At 49.4% G+C, this 17,122-nt stretch overlaps 1 protein-coding gene across 1 annotated transcript; it reads right to left on the reverse strand.

Moving 5' to 3' along the window:
• Positions 1-11,590: 11,590 nt before the first annotated feature.
• On the reverse strand, positions 11,591-16,899 carry Unc119 (unc-119 lipid binding chaperone). The gene is made up of 5 exons (XM_013016409.1): positions 16,732-16,899; positions 13,816-13,929; positions 13,295-13,397; positions 12,967-13,139; positions 11,591-12,255 (listed from the first exon to the last, which is right to left on the reverse strand). Exons 1-5 carry the CDS (start codon positions 16,772-16,774, stop codon positions 12,143-12,145), a joined length of 546 nt encoding a protein of 181 aa, XP_012871863.1. The 5' UTR covers positions 16,775-16,899; the 3' UTR covers positions 11,591-12,142.
• Positions 16,900-17,122: the final 223 nt, after the last annotated feature.

Raw genomic sequence — 17,122 nt, forward strand, 5'->3', positions numbered from 1 at the left:
TGCCGCTCAGCCAACCTGGGTGTGAGCTGGCAGCTGCGGGGTAGGAGACAGTACCCAGGATGCTGCCCTCACACACTGCTGCCATTGGGTGGTCCAGCTCCTCACTCAGGGCCCCTGGAGAACAAGAAGCAAATGCACTCTCCTAGTTCTGTCCCTTTAGCGTTCCAGCATACACGGATCCGCAGTCCCTCAGACACATCCCCCACTTGTGCACCTCACATGCAGAAGAATCCACACCACATCATAGAGAGCCTGGCTTCCTGTCTGGGGTAGCTGAGAGTTAAAAGCCTTGGTTACCAAAGCTCAAGACCCCCATCCCATGTCAAAGGTCCCATCAACCATCATCTGACTGTGTACTCTGCAGGCCTGGCCTCCTCCAGTCATATCCTTTCCCAGAAGCCCCTGTATTTATTTCCCATCTTCACCCCAATGGTCCAGGCTCTGGCTCCATGTGACCTGTGGGCACCCCGAGGTCAGCGGGGGTTGGGGAGGGGGCTGCTTAGCAGCACCTGATTGCCAGGCTCTATCTACCTTCACATATATCCTGTCTGACCACCATCAGGTGACACACAGGAGAGACACCATCCACCCAGGACCAAACTGAGCCCAATTTCAACACAAGTGTTTGGGAGGAAAAAAAAATCCTCGCCCTAGGAAACTCGAACACCTTTTCTTGTCCTAGTCCCAGGGGGTAGAAAGAGTCCCCTCCAGGTCACCACAGTCTTAACTCTGTCTAGAAAGAAGTTCCTGTTGTTCATGTCTCAGCTTACTTTGAACTGTTTCAAGCAGCCTGGGCATCTGGGGAAGGAAAACCTAGCCCAGGCTGGTGGAGGAGCAGCCATGGCCCCCACCTTCTCTTTGTTTGGCAGACTCAGGACACCAGGAAGCTTAAGAGATGTCCCTAGAGCTGAAGCTGTGACCCCAGGTGCCTACCATGTCCCAGCAACCTACTTGGGTCCTGGGGTGACAAGCACCTCCAAAGGTGGACTCTAGGCTTGTATGAGGCACAAACAGATCCCTCAGTAGCCTGCCATTGTACCCAGTCCTGGAACAATAAAGCAAGTGTCTTGTGGTCTCAGCAACTGAGCCTTCATTTACAGGCCTCCCCTCGCAGAGCAGAAGCCAGGCCATGCTGACCAGAGATGTCCTGGGCCTATGGTGTCACTCGCTCCCCACCCAGACTCCACCTTCCTTCACATGCTCTCCCCACCGGAGAGCCGGTGGCTCACGTCTATAATCCTAGCTACTCAGGAGGCTGAGATCTGAGGATCGCGGTTCAAAGCCAGCCCAGGCAGGAAAGTCCGTGAGACTCATATCTCCAATAAACCACCAGAAAACCAGAAGTGATTCTGTAGCTCAAATGGTAGAGCACTCACCTTGAGCTGAAGAGCTGAGGGACAGCGCCCAGGCCCAGAGTTCAAGCCCCACAACCGACAAAAGAAAAGAAAAAAAGAAATATGAAGTTTCCAAATACAGAGTAACATTTCCTGCTGGGCTCTGGTGGCTCACACCTGTAATCCTAGCTACTCAGGAGGCTGAGATCTGAGAATCAACAGTTTGAAGCCAGCTCAGGTAGAAAAGTCTGTAACTACCAGAAAACCAGAAGTGGTGCTATGGCTCAAACTGGTAGAGCCTAGCCTTGAGTTTAAAAGCCCAAGGACACTGCCCATGCCCTGAGTTCAAAAGCCCAAGGACACTGCCCATGCCCTGAGTTCAAACCCCATGACCAACAATTAAAAAAAAAAAAGATTTCCTGACAAGACTAGGGAAACTGAGCAAGCAGGTGGGCAGGGCCTCTTCCCAGAGCAATTTGAAGAATTTGAGGATGCAGCAAGTCTTCCCCACTCAGAGGAAGGAAGCCAATGCTCTCCTCAAGTGCTCCCTCCTACTAGGACCTACCACCTCCTTTCAACTTCTCTTCCTCAGTCTCCTCATGCAACAAGGAACCACTGAATGGAGTGGAGTGGCTATAATCTCAGTTAAAAAGGGGGCTAGAAATAGAAGGATCACTAAAAGCACAAGACCCTTCCTGAAAAATTAAACTAAAAGGGGCTGGGGGTTTAGCCCAGTGGAAGGGCGCCGGCCTGGCGCGCGCAAGGCCCTGGGTTCGGTTCTCAGCCCTGGAAAAAAAATAAATAAATAAATAAATAAAATAAAAGCAAAAGAACTGGAGAATGACTCAAGTGCTAGAGCAGCACAGGCTTGTGGCCCTGAGTTCAAATGGTACTGCCACCCCTCCCCCAAAATAATGATAACGAGAAGGCTGGGTGCTGGCGTCTCATATCTATAATCCTAGTTACTCAGGAAGCTGAGGTCTGAGAATTAGGGATTAGAGATAGCCTAAGCAGAAATAAGCCTGCTTATTTCCAATTAACCAACAAAATGTCAGACTAGATTTATGGGACAAGTGGTAGAGTGCCAGTCATGAGTGAAAAAGCTGAGCTACAGCATAAAGCCCTCTGCTGCTGAAAAGAGGGAGGGGGAAGGACAGAAGGAAGGAAGGAGAGAGGGAGGGAGGGAGGGAAGGAAGGAAGGAAGGATGGAAGGGAGGGAGGGAGGGAGGGAAGAAGGGAAGGAAGGAAAGAAGGATGGAAGGAAGGGAGGGAGGGAGGGAAGGAGGAAGGGAGGGAGGGAAGGAAGGAAGGAGTAGGGAGGGAGGGAGGGAGGAGGGAAGGAAGGGAAGGGAAGGGAGGGAAGGGAAGGCAAGGGAAGGGAAGAATGAAGAAAAGAAGGATGGAGGGAGACAGAAAGGCAAACAAGAGGGGAAGAGGAAGGAAAAAAGTGGTCACTGCCCTATGCAGGCTATGTCTACCAGCCTCCTCTGTCCACAGCTAGAAGAGTTTGTTTGAGGTCCTGGGTTCTAGGTTTGAGGTTCTGAGGTTCTGGGTTCAGGTGATAAGAATGAAGCCTTGTGCTATGTGCACTGCTAGCGCTGAATAACAGTCTCTTGAAGGTCAGGGGTTCATTCCCACTCAGCCTCAACCCTAGATATTACCTCCAGGTGGACCAGTATCATCAAAGAGTGCTGAGAGCCCTACAATTCTGCTTCAAGAAGGATCTGGCAAACTGGGTATGGTGGTGTGTGTCAGCAATCCCAGCTACTTGGGAGATAAAAGCAGGAGGACCACAAGTTCAAGGCCATCCCAGGAAAAACTAACTGGAGGCCCTATCTCAAAAGCCAAAATAAATACTTGAGAGGCTGAAAATAGGAGAATCCAGGTAGAAGGCCAGCCTAAGCAGAAAAAAGTTTGCCTGATCCCCTTCCCAACAAGAGAGGTGGGTGTGGCTGGGAAGGTGGCTCAGTGGTAGAGTGCTTACCTTCCATGCATGAGGCCCTGGGTTCGATTCCTCAGTACCACAGAAGCAGAAGAAGCTGGAAGTGGCGCTGTGACTCAAGTGGTAGAGTGCTAGTCTTGAGCTGAAGAGCTGAGGATAGCGCCCAGGCCTAGAGTTCAGGCCCCACGACCAGCAAGAGAGAGAGAGATGGGTACAGTGGTATGTGCCTAAAATTGGTAGGCCTTATCTCAAAGTCACCCAATGGGTCAGTCCTATAAGTCTAACTACTCAGGAGACTGAGATCTGAGGATTGTGATTCAAAGCCATCTGGGGCAAAATAAAGTCTTTGAGATTCTAATTAACAAACAAACAAAAAGCTAAACTTGGAGGCATGACTCAAATTGTAGTGCTTGCCTTAAGCAAAAAAGCAAAGCAACAACTCAAGGCCCTGAATTCAAGCCCCAGTATTAACAACAACCAGCCCAGAATAGGGCTGAAACATGGCTGAACAGTAAAGTACAAATGCAAGGCCCTGAATTCAAACCTCGGTACCATCAAAACTGAAAAATAATAATACACAAAAACAAAAGGACTAGGGATGAGGCTCAAATAATAGAGTATTGGCAGCCAGGCGCCAGTGGCTCACGCCTGTAATCCTAGCTACTAAAGAGGCTGAGATCTGAGAATCGTGGTTCAAAGCCAGCCCAGGCAAGGAAAGTCCATGAGACTCTTATCTCCAATAAACCACTCAGAAGTAGTGCTGTGGCTCCAGTGGTAGAGCACTCACTTTGAGCTGAAGAGCTGAGGAACAGTGCCCAGGCCCAGAGTTCAAGCCCCACGACCAACAAAAAATAAAGAAAAATAGAGCACTGGTATAGATATGGGAGATAGAGGAACCAAAAGCAAACACATGAACCTCAGGTATCATAGCAAGTGTGGCCTCTGCTTAGAAAGTGGGGAACCTACCAGGCACTGATGGCTCTTGCCTATAATCCTAACTACTCAGGAGGCTGAGATCTGAGGATCACGGTTCAAAGCCAGCCCGAGCAAGGAAAGTCCGTGAAACTCTTATTTCCAATAAACCACTCAGAAAACCGGAAGTGGTGGTGTGGCTCAAGTGGTAGAGCGCTTGCCTTAAGCTGAAGAGCTGACTGACAGTGCCCAGGCCCAGAGTTCAAGGCCCAGTACTAGCACACAAACACATGGACACACAAGTCCTGCCCTGCCTGCCATGAGCCCCAATTGTCTCAGCAAAGGCTCTGTGCCAAGTCCTCAAGTGATGTGCTTCCTTATCCTGGCCACACTAGCCTGTATCTTGATACTCAGACCCCCAAGCACAGGGCAAGTGATCCACTTTTGTGCCTTGGACCCTCGGCCATAATAAAATTGGACAAACCTACCTAGATGGTACACCAACCTAGTGGGCAAGTACAGGACATCGCCTGTAGGGGGCCATCAATAAAATCTCTGTTCTGCTGCTCCATTCACACCTGCGTGAGCAAGCCCCAACTCAAGGAAGACAGGTAGCAAGCAGATAGGACTATGGATCTTGTATTTGGTTTGTTTATAACCAGACTGGTCTTGACTCAAAACTGGCCTTGAGGCACCCTGAAAAAATGAGCCCACATTCCTGCTCATATGCTGCCCCCTGCTGGTCACCCGCACATCCCAAACAGGTGAGCAACAATCTGTGGGAACAGAATCTACAAAAAAAAAAAAAAAAGGCAGGTGGGAGGGGCGGGGGGGTTGATCAGCTGTAGGGCTTGAACTCAGAGCCTGGGCACTGTCCCTGAGTTCTTTTACCCAAGGCTAGTGCTCTACCACTTTGAGCCACAGTGCTACTTCTGGTTTTCTGATGGCTAATTGGAGATGAGAGTCGTATGGACTTTTCCTTGCCCAGGCTGGCTTTGAACTGTGATCTTCAGATCTCAGCCTCCTGAATAGATAAGATTGCAGGCATGAGCCACCAGTGCCCAGCTCCAAATCCCTTATTTTGTGAGGATTCTAGGACAGCCAACAAACAGATTGGAACTCATAAATCCATAACCAGGAGTTGTGGCACATGCCTGTAATCCCAGAACCCAGGAGGTGAAGGCAAGAAGACAGAGCGTGAGGCCAACCAGGGCTATGTAGCAGAACTGACTGGTAACTTTTGCTTATTTGTTTTTTTAGTTGGTTTGTTGGCTTGTATGTTTGCCAGTCATGGGGCTTGAACTCAGGGCCTGGGCACTGTCCCTGAGCTTCTTTAGCTCAAGGATAGCACTCTACCATTTGAGCCACAGTGCCACATTTGGCTTTTTTTGGGTATGCGGTACTGAGGAATCAAACCCAGAGCTTCATGCATGCTAGGCAAGCACTCTACCACTAAGCCACATTCCATCCCACACAATTTTTAAATAAAGTATTGGTGGCCTATAAACTTAATATTCTATCCCCTGAGGGTGGAAATGGTAGACCACTTACATAGTATGCACAAGATCCCTGGATAAATCTCCAAGTAAACAAAATAAGTCTGTGAGATTCCCTAGAGTGTTGGGTTTCCTGCTCTACCCAGTGGCAGGATCCTAACACCTCTAAAGAGTCAAAGCAAAAAGGACTGGCCTACTTTAAAAAGAATCTGAGGGGCTGGGAAGGTAGCTCAGTGGTAGAGCACTTGCCTTGCATGCTCAAGGCCCTGGGTTCGTTTCCTCAGCACCACATAAGAAAAAAGCCGGAAATGGCGCTGTGGCTCAAGTGGTAGAACGCTAGCCTTGAGCTGAAGAGCTGAGGGACAGTGCCCAGGCCCAGAGTTCAGGCCCCACGACCGGACCCCCCAAAAAAAAAAGAATCTGAGGTCTGGCTCCACTAACGAAATACTGTCTTCAAGGCCAACAGCTCATCAACATCAACATCAATGCTAGGAAAGAGCCAGGACCTAAATTCAGTAGGTAGCACTACTGCCAGTGTGGCTATGAGGAGTCAAGAAGACTCTAAAGGGAGTCCAGACTTTTTCTATCAACTCTCCTCCACGCACAAGGGTCACAGCCTTTCTGCCATTGAGTATGGACGTGGTGCCTGTCCCAAGGATGAAGAGTACAGAACAAGGCGCCCCCTCCTGGTAAGAAGGTGGAAGTGCAGTATATTGCATCTGGAACCTCTTATTTATTTGTTTGTCTGTTTGTCTGTTGTGTAGCTTGAACTCTGGGCCTGGGCGCTGTCCCTTGAGCTCTTCAGCTCTTCAGCTCAAGACAAGTACTCTATTACTTGAGCCACAGCACCATTTTCAGTTTTCTGGTGGTTAATTGAAGAGTCTCACGGACTTTCCTGCTCAGACTGACTTTGAACCGTGATCCTCAGATCTCAGCCTCCTGAGTAGCTAGGATTACAGGCATGAGCCACCAGTGCCCAGCTTTTTTTTTTAATGGTAAAATTTTTACTGAAAGTATTGTGATTGGGGGGTTGTGGGGAAAGAGTCCTGAAGCCTTTATTTTCAGCTCACTTCTTGAAGCTGCCTGAAGATTGTCTATCATGGGGGCAAGGTGTCATCCTTCTGATACCACTGGAAGTCCCTCCTCCTCCCTCTGGCTTTTGGGCAGACTTTTAACCCTACACTTGACCACCTGGGCAGCCTCAGCTGCAAATGACTCCCCCCCCACACACACACACAAATTACCATCTATGAACTTACCTTATTAAATCAGGAACACATGGACAGGTAGACATATCAAACTCATATTAGACAAGGCATGAGCTTATCCAACACATCAGACCAAGGAATGATGCAGTAACCTCACTTGGACCATATAAAAGGAGGAGCACCTAACACTGGGGTATAGTGACACCTACCTACCCATCAGTAGACCATAGAAGGCATGTGTCATGAATCTACAGGTAAAAAACTCCTGACTGCAACTTCAGAGCTGCAGCTCAGCACAATTCCCCTGATGTGATCTTCACTTAAACTGACCACGAAGTGATTGCCAAAGCCACGGTAGAAGCTGAGGTTATGGGGTTCTCAACTGGCAATACTGACATCAGGGGAGGTTGGAATGCCTACTATCCTGCAATGATTGAGTCTTCTCCAAGCTGCCATGAGCAAAGAACATTCCAGCTCTATCCTGACATGTCAGAAACATAGGTGGACATGTTTGTGTGTTTGTACCAAGTCAGAACTTTTTGAATAACAAATTCACAAGAAACATCAATTTGCCAAGTACTATTGATGTCACTTGTATCCGTAGGTGGGAGATTTTTGTCTGGCACTGGTCTTGGCCTTTGCCTTGGTCATCTAGCCATGAATTTTCAGCTAAATCGTTTGCTAGAGTGGTCAATCCTTCTAAGGCCCTTATAATTAATCCAATGTATGTTTAAATTCATAGTGATCCACCGGGATAGAACTGACTGAGAATCTGCTGCTGATTTCTAGTTTAAACTCATTGGGAACTCCTTGGGCAAATATGAGGGTCAAATGACTTTAGGGATGAGGTTTCTCCTCATCTGGATTACCCCAGGAGTTTCAGACTGGTCAGATCAACAAAATGCCAGGATGAAAAAGATGGCCAAGCCAGGCGCTGGTGGCTCACGCCTGTAATCCTAGCTACTCAGGAGGCTGAGATCTGAGGATCTCGGTTCAAAGCCAGCCCGGGCAGGAGAGACCGTGAGACTCCGATCTCCAATAAACCACCAGAAAACCGGAAGTGGCGCTGTAGCTCAAGTGGTAGAGTGCTCGCCTTGAGCTGAAGAGCTGAGGGCCAGCGCCCAGGCCCAGAGTTCAAGCCCCACGGCCGACAAAGAAAAAAAGAAAAAGAAAAAGATGGCCAAGTGAACCAAAGCCTTGCCTTATCTCATCTCACATTTTTCTCTTTCATAGATAAGCATTATACTCATACAAGGATCCATTGGAGTGGGAGGATTCATTATTTAAGTTTTCAGTCTATCCATGGGGTCAACTCCTGAGACTAAGGCCCCAATTCCTTATTACTATAGGGTCTCTCCAGACTTTGGCGCCAAGATAAACTATCACCTGGGCATTATGAAGTTTAACCAGAACCCCTTTAGAAAGCTTTAGACTGCTGCCCATTGTTCCTTCTGATAGGAAACCAGAGCAACCTGGACTCAGGTATAGTGAGCCAAACCTCATTCCACAGCTGGAACAGCTGTCCCATTGGGAGCAGAACTTGATTCCTTCCTGGGTACAAGTGAGTTTATTTTCCTTCCAGATTTTTATCAGGACGTGAGTCTCCAGGTTGGTGAGGAGGAGCTGGAAACATAAGGAGGAGTGGTTTGAGCCCAAAAACCTTCCTAAGAGGAAGAAAAGTAGAGGAAAGACAAAGCACATAGTCCTTCAGGCAACTTTCCAGGATTAAATAAGCTTGTTGTGGACCCTGCCTTTCCCTTCGCTGTTTGGTGTCCAAATCTTACTTGTTAATAGTTGGCAAGTTTGAGGTGAGCAATTATCAAGTAAGAAATCAATGCAGGTGCACCTGCTGAGAGATCAGTCAACACTTTGTGTGTGTGGATGTGGATGTAAGTGTGTGTGCACATGCGTGCATGCATGACAGGCCTAGAAAGTTCCTGAGCTTTTTTTGCTCAAGGCTAGCATTCTACCACTTGGGCCACAGCTCTATTTCCAGCGCTCTACTTCCAGCTTTTGGAGAGTTAATTGGAGATCAAAGTCTCATGGATTTTCCTGCCCAGACTGGCTTCAAACCTTGATCCTCAGATCTCAGCCTCTTGAGTAGCTAGGATTCAGGCATGAGCTACTGGCATCCAGCAATTGTCAACACTTTTTAAACAACAGAACCCAACCTGAGGTGCATCCCATCTATTACCAAAAATCCATTGTTTATTTTCCCCCCTCAATTACATGTGAAGAATCATCTACAAAAACTTTATCATGGGGCTGGGAAGGTGGCTCAGTGGTAGAGCGCTTGCCTTGCATGCATGAGGCCCTGGGTTTGATTCCTCAGCACCACATAAGCAAAAAGAAAAAAGCCGGAAGTGGCGCTGTGGCTCAAGTGGTAGAGTGCTAGCCTTGAGCTGAAGGGCTGAGGGACAGTGCCTAGGCCCAGAGTTCAGGCCCCACGACTGGACCCAAAAAAAAAAACTTTACCACCTGTGTCAAAGGAGGTTTCTCATAGGTCTAGTCTGACCTTGGTCTGGCATTCTATCTAGTTCAGACAGTCATGCTTGATAGGACTTGTGGATTGTCCACGCTTTAAGAATTTGGAATTTGGGGCTGGGAAGGTGGCTCAGTGGTAGAGTGCTTGCCTTGCATGCATGAGGCCCTGGGTTTGATTCCTCAGCACCACATAAGCAAAAAAAAAAAAAAAAACAAGAAGAAGAAGAATTTGGAATTTAAGAATGTGACTTTGTGGTAGAGTGCTTGTCTTCCATGCATGAAGTCCTGGGTTCAATTCCTCAGTACCACATACATAGAAAAGGCCAGAAGTGGCACTGTGGCTCAAGTGGTAGAATGTTAGCCTTAAACAAAAGTAGCTTAGGAACAGTGTCCAGGCCCTGAGTTCAAGCCCCACAGGACTGGCAAAAAAAAATAAAGAAAGAATTTGGATGGGTTAATACAGTCATCTGAGGTATTAGATCATTCCTTCTTTTCCATTTTCTCTCCCCTAGCCCTCCCAGGCTAATTTTTTTTCTTTTTTTGTTATTTTATTTTTATTTATTGTCTGGTCATAGGGCCTGAACTCTGGGCCTGGGCGCTGTCCTTCAGCTCCTCAGCTCAAGGTTAGCACTCTACCACTTGAGCCACTTCCAGCTTTTTTCTTTTTGCTTATGTGGTGCTGAGGAACCAAACCCAGGGCCTCATGCATGCAAGGCAAGCGCTTTACCACTAAGCCACCTTCCCAGCCCCTCCCCAGGCTAATTTTAACTAGCTTTTATGTAACGAGAGAAACCTGTCCTTATACCTTGCCATATCTTTTCTACGTACTGATTTCCTCCTCTTAAAATTTGTGTTTTGAATTGAATTTTATAAAACCTTTGAATTTAGATAAAAATAAAATACTGGTATCAAGTGGAAAGGCAGGGAGAGAAACAAACTTTTTCTATGCAACAATGATTCAACGAACTTGTTAAGACTCGTTCACTGTAAATAACCAAATTTCAAGATTTCATTCCCATTTGAGTTTAAATCTACTTTGTCAGAAAAGATTCTAATTCCTACACTACGTACCCTTCAAAACACAAGATAAATGCTATCTCCTTGGAGAAGGCCTCTCAAGACACATCCATGCCAGAATTCCTCAGCTGTCAGTGCTCTTCCTAGCATAGTACTTTCTGTCAAATACACAGGAAAGGCTTGCAGAATGACCAATATGTGCATGAGAAGGCTCCTAAACTACATCTCCCAAGAAGAGGCTGGACAGTGGCACTCAGCATCAGTCCTGGAGAAATAGTAGACCTGAGGTGCCTGCAAATCAACCAGAAGGATGTCACACCTCTAGGAGAAAAAAGCACATACAGTGTCAGGCACTGATGGCTCATGCCTGTAATCCTAGCTACTCAGGAGGCTGAGATCTGAGGATGTGGTTCAAAGCCAGCCCAGGGAAGGAAAGTCTGTGACTCTTATCTCTAGTAAACTTCTAAAAAGCTGGAAGTGGAGGTATGGTTCCAGTGATAAGAGTACTAGCATTGAGCTAAAAAGTTCAGGAATAGTGCCTAGTCCCTGAGTTCGAGCCCTGATACCAGAGGGGGGAGTAAGGAGAGGGAGAGGGAGAGGGAAGGAAGAGAGGAAGGGAGGGAGGGAGGGAGAGAAAAACTGAAACCTGGAGGATCACAGTTCATGAAGCCAGCCTGGGGAAAAAAAAGTCCATGAGATTCCATCTCCAATTAGCCAGACTGAAAGTGTGGCTCAAAAGGTTAAGTGCCAGCAAGAACACAAGGCCCTGAATTCAAGCCCCTGGTACTGGCACAAAAATAAAATAAATCCTTCCTCTGCTGGGCATTGGTGGCTCACACCTGTAATCCTAGCTACTCAAGAGGCTGAGATCTGAGGATCACAGTTTGAAGCCAGCTTGAGCAGAAAAATCCATGAGATTCTTATCTCCTCCAGTTAATACAAAAAAAAAAAAAGCCAGAAATGGCACTGTGGCTCAAGTGGTAGAGTGCTAGACTTGAGCAAAAGGAGCTCAGGCACAGTGCCCAAGCCCAGCGTCAAATCCAGGACTGGATCAATAAATAAATCTTTTCTCCTTTAATTCTTACAAGTATTTTGTCACAGTGACTAACATAAGCACATCATCACTTGCCAGTACCCCTCCCTACCCTACCCCTACCTTTGCCCCCACACACAAGCCAGCACACCTAGGAACAGAAAAGGAGAAAGTTTATTGAAAACTATATACAGTTGGTCCACGCTATAATCTGGACCAATACCTCCCAGGCCTCAGGCAGTGTCTTAGCCCCTGACAGGGGAAGCCAGGGTTGGTGCCAGGGTCCTGACCCTCTGTGGATTTTTGTGAATTTACCACTCTATATGGCCTGGAAGTGGAGGGCTGGATTCAGGATTCCTGAAGACAGGAAACAGGTTTCCTGAACTAACCTAGCTGCAGCCTAGAGAGGGACACTATTCTGAAACTTAGGCCCAAGAGGGTGGAGCTGGGCTTTCCATTAGTCCTGGCTGAACTCTCACAGGAGACCTTCCTGGACATGGATAGCTCCCCTATTACCTCTCCCCATGGGCTTCAGGGACTCCGCCTGGGGATGACAGAGACCCCTCCTACCAACACTGACTCGGGGTCCAGGGCTCCTGGAGGATCCCCGAGTAGAAGACCTGGAATTAAGAGACGATGCTGGAAAAGTCACAGTGCAGGACCCAGGCTAGAGTCTCCTGGGTAAGGGGTGGCTTGAGGGGGGGGAGGGGTGAGTGTCAGGGTGTCCCACTGTAGGAATAGTCTGCTTTATTGTGCATCACCAGCCGGTCATCCACGAAGTAGAAGCTGTCAGACTGTGTCTCATAGGGGTGACGTATCATCTCGCTGACTGTAAGAAAGATCCATCCAAGACAAAGGTCAGGAACCAGGCCATAACAGGGACTTCAGGACCAAGGGACAACAACAGGGTCCTCAGCATCTCTGATGACATGGGAATGTTGCCAAACACAAAAGTGACCCAGAAAGCCGGGTGCTGGTGGCTCACGCCTGTAATCCTAACTATTGAGGAGGCTGAGAGCTGAGGAGCGTAGTTCTAAACCCCAGGCAGGAAAGTCAGTGAGACTCCTATCTTCAATTAACCACCAGAAAACCAGAAGTAGCACTGTGGCTCAAAGTAGTAGAGGACTAGCCCTGAGTGAAAAAGGCTCAGGGCCAGTGCCTAAGTAGGCCCTGAGTTCCAAGCCCTATGATTGGTTTAAAAAAAAAAAAATGAGGGCTGGGAAGGTGGCTCAGTGGTAGAGCGCTTGCCTTGCATGCCTGAGGCCCTGGGTTCGATTCCTCAGCACCACATAAGCAAAAAGAAAAAACCCGGAAGTGGCGCTGTGAGTCAAGTGGTAGAGGGCTAGCCTTGAGCTGAAGAGCTGAAGGACAGCACCTAGGCCCAGAGTTCAGGCCCCACGACCGGACCCAAAAAAGAAAAAAAGACCCAGCGTGGAAAGAAAGGGGTCTGACCTACAAGCACACTCCCCAAACTGGGTCTCTGCATCTCCTCCCCACCGCCCTGGCCTTGCCCTGCTCCCCTAGGGCCCCATGCACGCACTCAGCTCCTCAGAGAGAGGGGGAAAGTCGTAGATGTGTTCGCAGGTGTTCTTGCTACTGGGAATGCAGAAGCCAAAGTGGAAGTCAAAGCTCTTCAGCAGCTGGTTGCGGAAGTAGTGCCTCTCAATCATCCGGAAGTTGTTGACTGGCTTGTCACCCACTGTGAACTCCACCCTAAGCCAGAGAAGGGACCCATGAGCTTGGCCTTGATTGGCTGGCCAGCCAGGTTTTTGAGCAGAGCACCCCTGAGAGGTTTCAGGAGGAACTCTGGAAGGGAAGCTCCCACCCTCAACTCACCCCCCCAGCCCTTACCCCAGCCCATGACTCACGTGGCTCCCACCTGCCTCAGGCGGAGGAAGGCAGGTGTAAACTGGTAGCGGACAAAGCGCCCGGCATTGGGGTCCAGGTCCCGCCGGTTGATGGGCAACCGCTCTGCAATGTACCCCAGCTGGGCTCAGTGGGCTTCAGACTGGGGCCCCTGCCCACCCTGAGTTCCCCCCCAGGAGATTCTGATGTGCATATGGGCTTCAGAACTTTAGCTGAATAGTGGCATCTAGTGCAGCAAGCCACCAATTTCTACTGAGATTCCCAGGACCACAAGATACACACAGGCACCACAGGGCCTCTGGGACTGCAGTTCCAGGCAAGGCCTGCAGAGGCCAGGCTGGCAAGGACTAAAGGGACAGGGCTGCCCTCCCAAGATGTCCACCCTTAGAAACAGATAGAAGGAAAAGAGGCCTTGCTGCCTGTCCAGCTCTGACTTCCTCCTGGCATGACAGGGCCCCTGGGCAGACCCACTTCACAGAGCTTGCACACCTCATTCTGTCACGGGTTCACCCAGCCTGCTCACCTGAGGCAGGGGGCTTCTTGATTTCAAAGAGGACAGTGCCTGAGTCCATGTCCCGGATTTTGAACCTGACGAAGTCGATCTTGTAGATATTCTCCTCGGGGGAGCACAGGTAATCTAGAGGAGACAGGCAGCTGAGCAAGGAAGACTCCAAAGCCTCTGGGGTTAGTTCAGTCTTGGTGGGATCCTGGACCAGCCACTGCTTTGTTTGATACCTACAGTCATTGAGGTCCTGTCCTGGAGAAGCTCCCACAGTGGAAAAGATACATCTCATCACAGGAGTGTACTGGGGAAGGAATAAACCACCCCATTCTAGTGGCTCAGCAGGGTCAGATAAGAGGAGGACAGAGCCAGGTGGAGGACAAGACCACTTCCCCCACAATTTGCTTCCTACCCTGGAGTTTCAGGCACTTTTTCCCATCTCTTCTTAGTTTCCTTAAACCAAATAGGTGGTGGGGCGGGGGGATCTCCAGAATGAAAAAGATACAAACCTGCCTTTGGAAACATCACTGCAAAAAGGGGTGGTGACAACTTTTCCTTGGAGGACACCCCCCACCCCTACCCCAGAGCCACCTCCGACACCACATCCACATGGTGTTGGGCAAGGGTAATCTGGAGAGGACTCTTCTAGACATGGATGGTGCTGAGGCAGATGGACACGTTCTTCCCTGCTCCCCCTGCCCCCAGCCTCTCCTTTCCCTGTAAGCAGCTTACGCAAGCCCAGGGCCCTTAAGCAGCTTAGCGGAAGCTCTGCTGATTGGAGCTCAGAGCTGATATCGGGAGGAAAGGACCCGACTTTGCTCAAAAGATCCTCTGTTGATCTCCAAGTGGGAGGAAGTCTTAGCACACAGAAGGAACTCCTCAGAGGTCATCTAGCCAAGCTTGGCTCTAAGCCATCTCCAGGGAGAAAGTACTTCTTCAACCCAAAGAGAATCAAACGGGCTAAACCAGAAAGAGAGTGACAAGAGCAGCAGATACATCAAGAGTATGGATGGGGTAAGGGGAGTCCTTAGGCTCAGAAGAACCAGAAACAGTAGAGGCCCTGCCTAAGGAAGCAGAGGAATACAGGGGCCTGACATGCCCCTGTATTCACTCCTCTTCAGAAGCAACTATGAGTTGCTCAAAAACAAGTTGCAAATGCTCAAGGAGGCCCTGGTGTGAAGTAAGAAGATGAAGAGGACAGTAGGAGGCTCCCCAGTGCTGTCAGCCTAGATGAGATCACATCCTCTCCTGGTGACCTAGAGAGCCCCAGAAGTCATCTACCAGGCCCCTGAGCCACCTCCAATTCCTCTGTGGTAGGAAGAGGAAGTGAATATAGTTATTCTCTCTTCTCTTCCTCGGGCTAACCTCATCCTCAAGCCTGGTGCTTCCTCCAGGAAGCTCCCCTAACAGCCCTCTGTTTCTTGGGGCAGAATCTAAGTAAGGCTTGGAATGGGTCCTGAGTCCTAGCCTGTCTACCAGGCCTCCTAGAGGAGAAAGGAGTTAAGCTGGAAGTGTGCAGCCCCAACCTCACCCTGTACACAACTTCTTTTCACTTAAAATAAACAGTGGTCCAAATCTATAGAAAGAACTGTAGGGCTTGGAAGAGGAAGGGGCAGGGTTGGCTCTGTAAGACCCTCCCCTCTCTCATTCCCACCTTTGGGAGCCTATCCTCTTACTGGAAACAGCTTCTTGCCTAAGGCAAGTCAGTCAGTCCCTCAATTCTAAGAGGGCCTGCTTGGGCTCACGACATCACAGCCAATCCCACCCCTTCCACCAGAGAAGCATGAGGCCTAGACCCCAAGGTCAGGCCACAGTAAGGGGCAGAGTGGATGAGTGCTTAGAACATAGCCACAAATAGCTTCCTAAGCTGGATTTAGGACCTGGTAATCCAGGAACAGCAAACCTCAGGCCCAAGTGATTATGGCTGCTGGGGGTGGGGAGCCTTTTCTCAAATCCTGCACAGAAAGGGCTCCTGTAAAACCCTTTCCCTTACCCATCCCCTACAGTCACCTCAATCTAAACACTGTTTCCTCCAAATTAAGAGACACATGCTGTAGCTTCACCTGGAAGCCTCCTTCTTGACAAAATAAACCCCTCAAGTTAGCTACCCAGGACCCACACAGGTCCATCCTGACCTCCAGTCCCAGAGAGAAGCTGAATCCTAAGTGCTACTGTTGCAAATTACAGCGCAATTGGCCACCTCCCTGCACCTATGTCTGCACAGCACTCTGGGGGCCCAGCCAGGAATGGCTGCTGCCTAGCTCAGACAGGAGGAAGGGGGGCCCCAGGGACCCATATACACAAGTTCAGGCCTGCTGGCCTAGTCCCCTCCACAGAACTGTCTGAAAGCCCTGGGCTCAGCTGCTCCTATAGCTCCAGGGCTCTGGGGCACCCCAGTGCAGATTTCCATCCCTAGGCAGGGGCCCCAATGGTTGCTCTCACAAAGGGAGTAAGGACAGGTTGCTGATGAACCACACCAAGGTGGAAGATTACTGTCTCTCCAAATATCTCTCACTGTGCCAGGTCCTGTTAACATATGCCATAGGGCATCTCAGCCCTTGTTCCTTATCTATGGTAGGTGAGCCCTGCCTCTACCCTGAATGCCCAGTTGTCTGCTTCTGGGCAGCATACCTTCATACTACTGATACAAGAGTTCTCTTCACAGAGCATGTACAACATGCCAGGCACTACAAAATCTGAGATTTACTTTATTTTCACAGTAACGTTATGGCGGAGGTGGCACTATCTCCATTTTACAGATGAAGAAACATGCTCAGAGACCGTTACATGCCCAAGGTCACACAGTCAAGGATGTGGCAGAGCTGGACCACCAACTCAGGCAGTGCAGCTCAGAAATCCAACCACAGTGGGTCTTATCGGATTTCCCTCGATAAGAGAACCCCCAAAGAGGGCCAGGCTTGGGGGACATTAACTCACTCCCAGAGTCCACAGCCAACATCCTGAAGCGTCCTGGCTCCATTCCGTTGCTGGGGAGGATGATCCTGGGGAGCCCAGGGCACCAATAGGGACACCTGAGGGTCTTAACGCTTCAGGGTGGATGCTGAAGGTATGCTGCACTCAGCCCCCCTCCTCATTAGTGTGTGGGCCTCAAAAAGGCTGGAAAGACTCAACCCGGAAAGGGTTAGAGCTGCTGCCCCCACCTCCACCATGGGAAAAGGGGTGGGCCCTCAAAAAGGAAAGAGTGGGGTGGAAGGAAACCTCTTCAGGGATGGGAGGTGCGCGGGGAGATCAAGAGAAGGGGCGGCTTACAGACCTCAGGCTTGGAGGCAGAAGAGAGAACAGAGTAGGGGACTCGGGGCGGGTGGGC

The sequence above is a fragment of the Dipodomys ordii genome, unplaced genomic scaffold, assembly GCF_000151885.1.
Source record: "Dipodomys ordii isolate 6190 unplaced genomic scaffold, Dord_2.0 Scaffold31, whole genome shotgun sequence".
In the NCBI taxonomy this organism is placed as follows: domain Eukaryota; kingdom Metazoa; phylum Chordata; class Mammalia; order Rodentia; family Heteromyidae; genus Dipodomys; species Dipodomys ordii.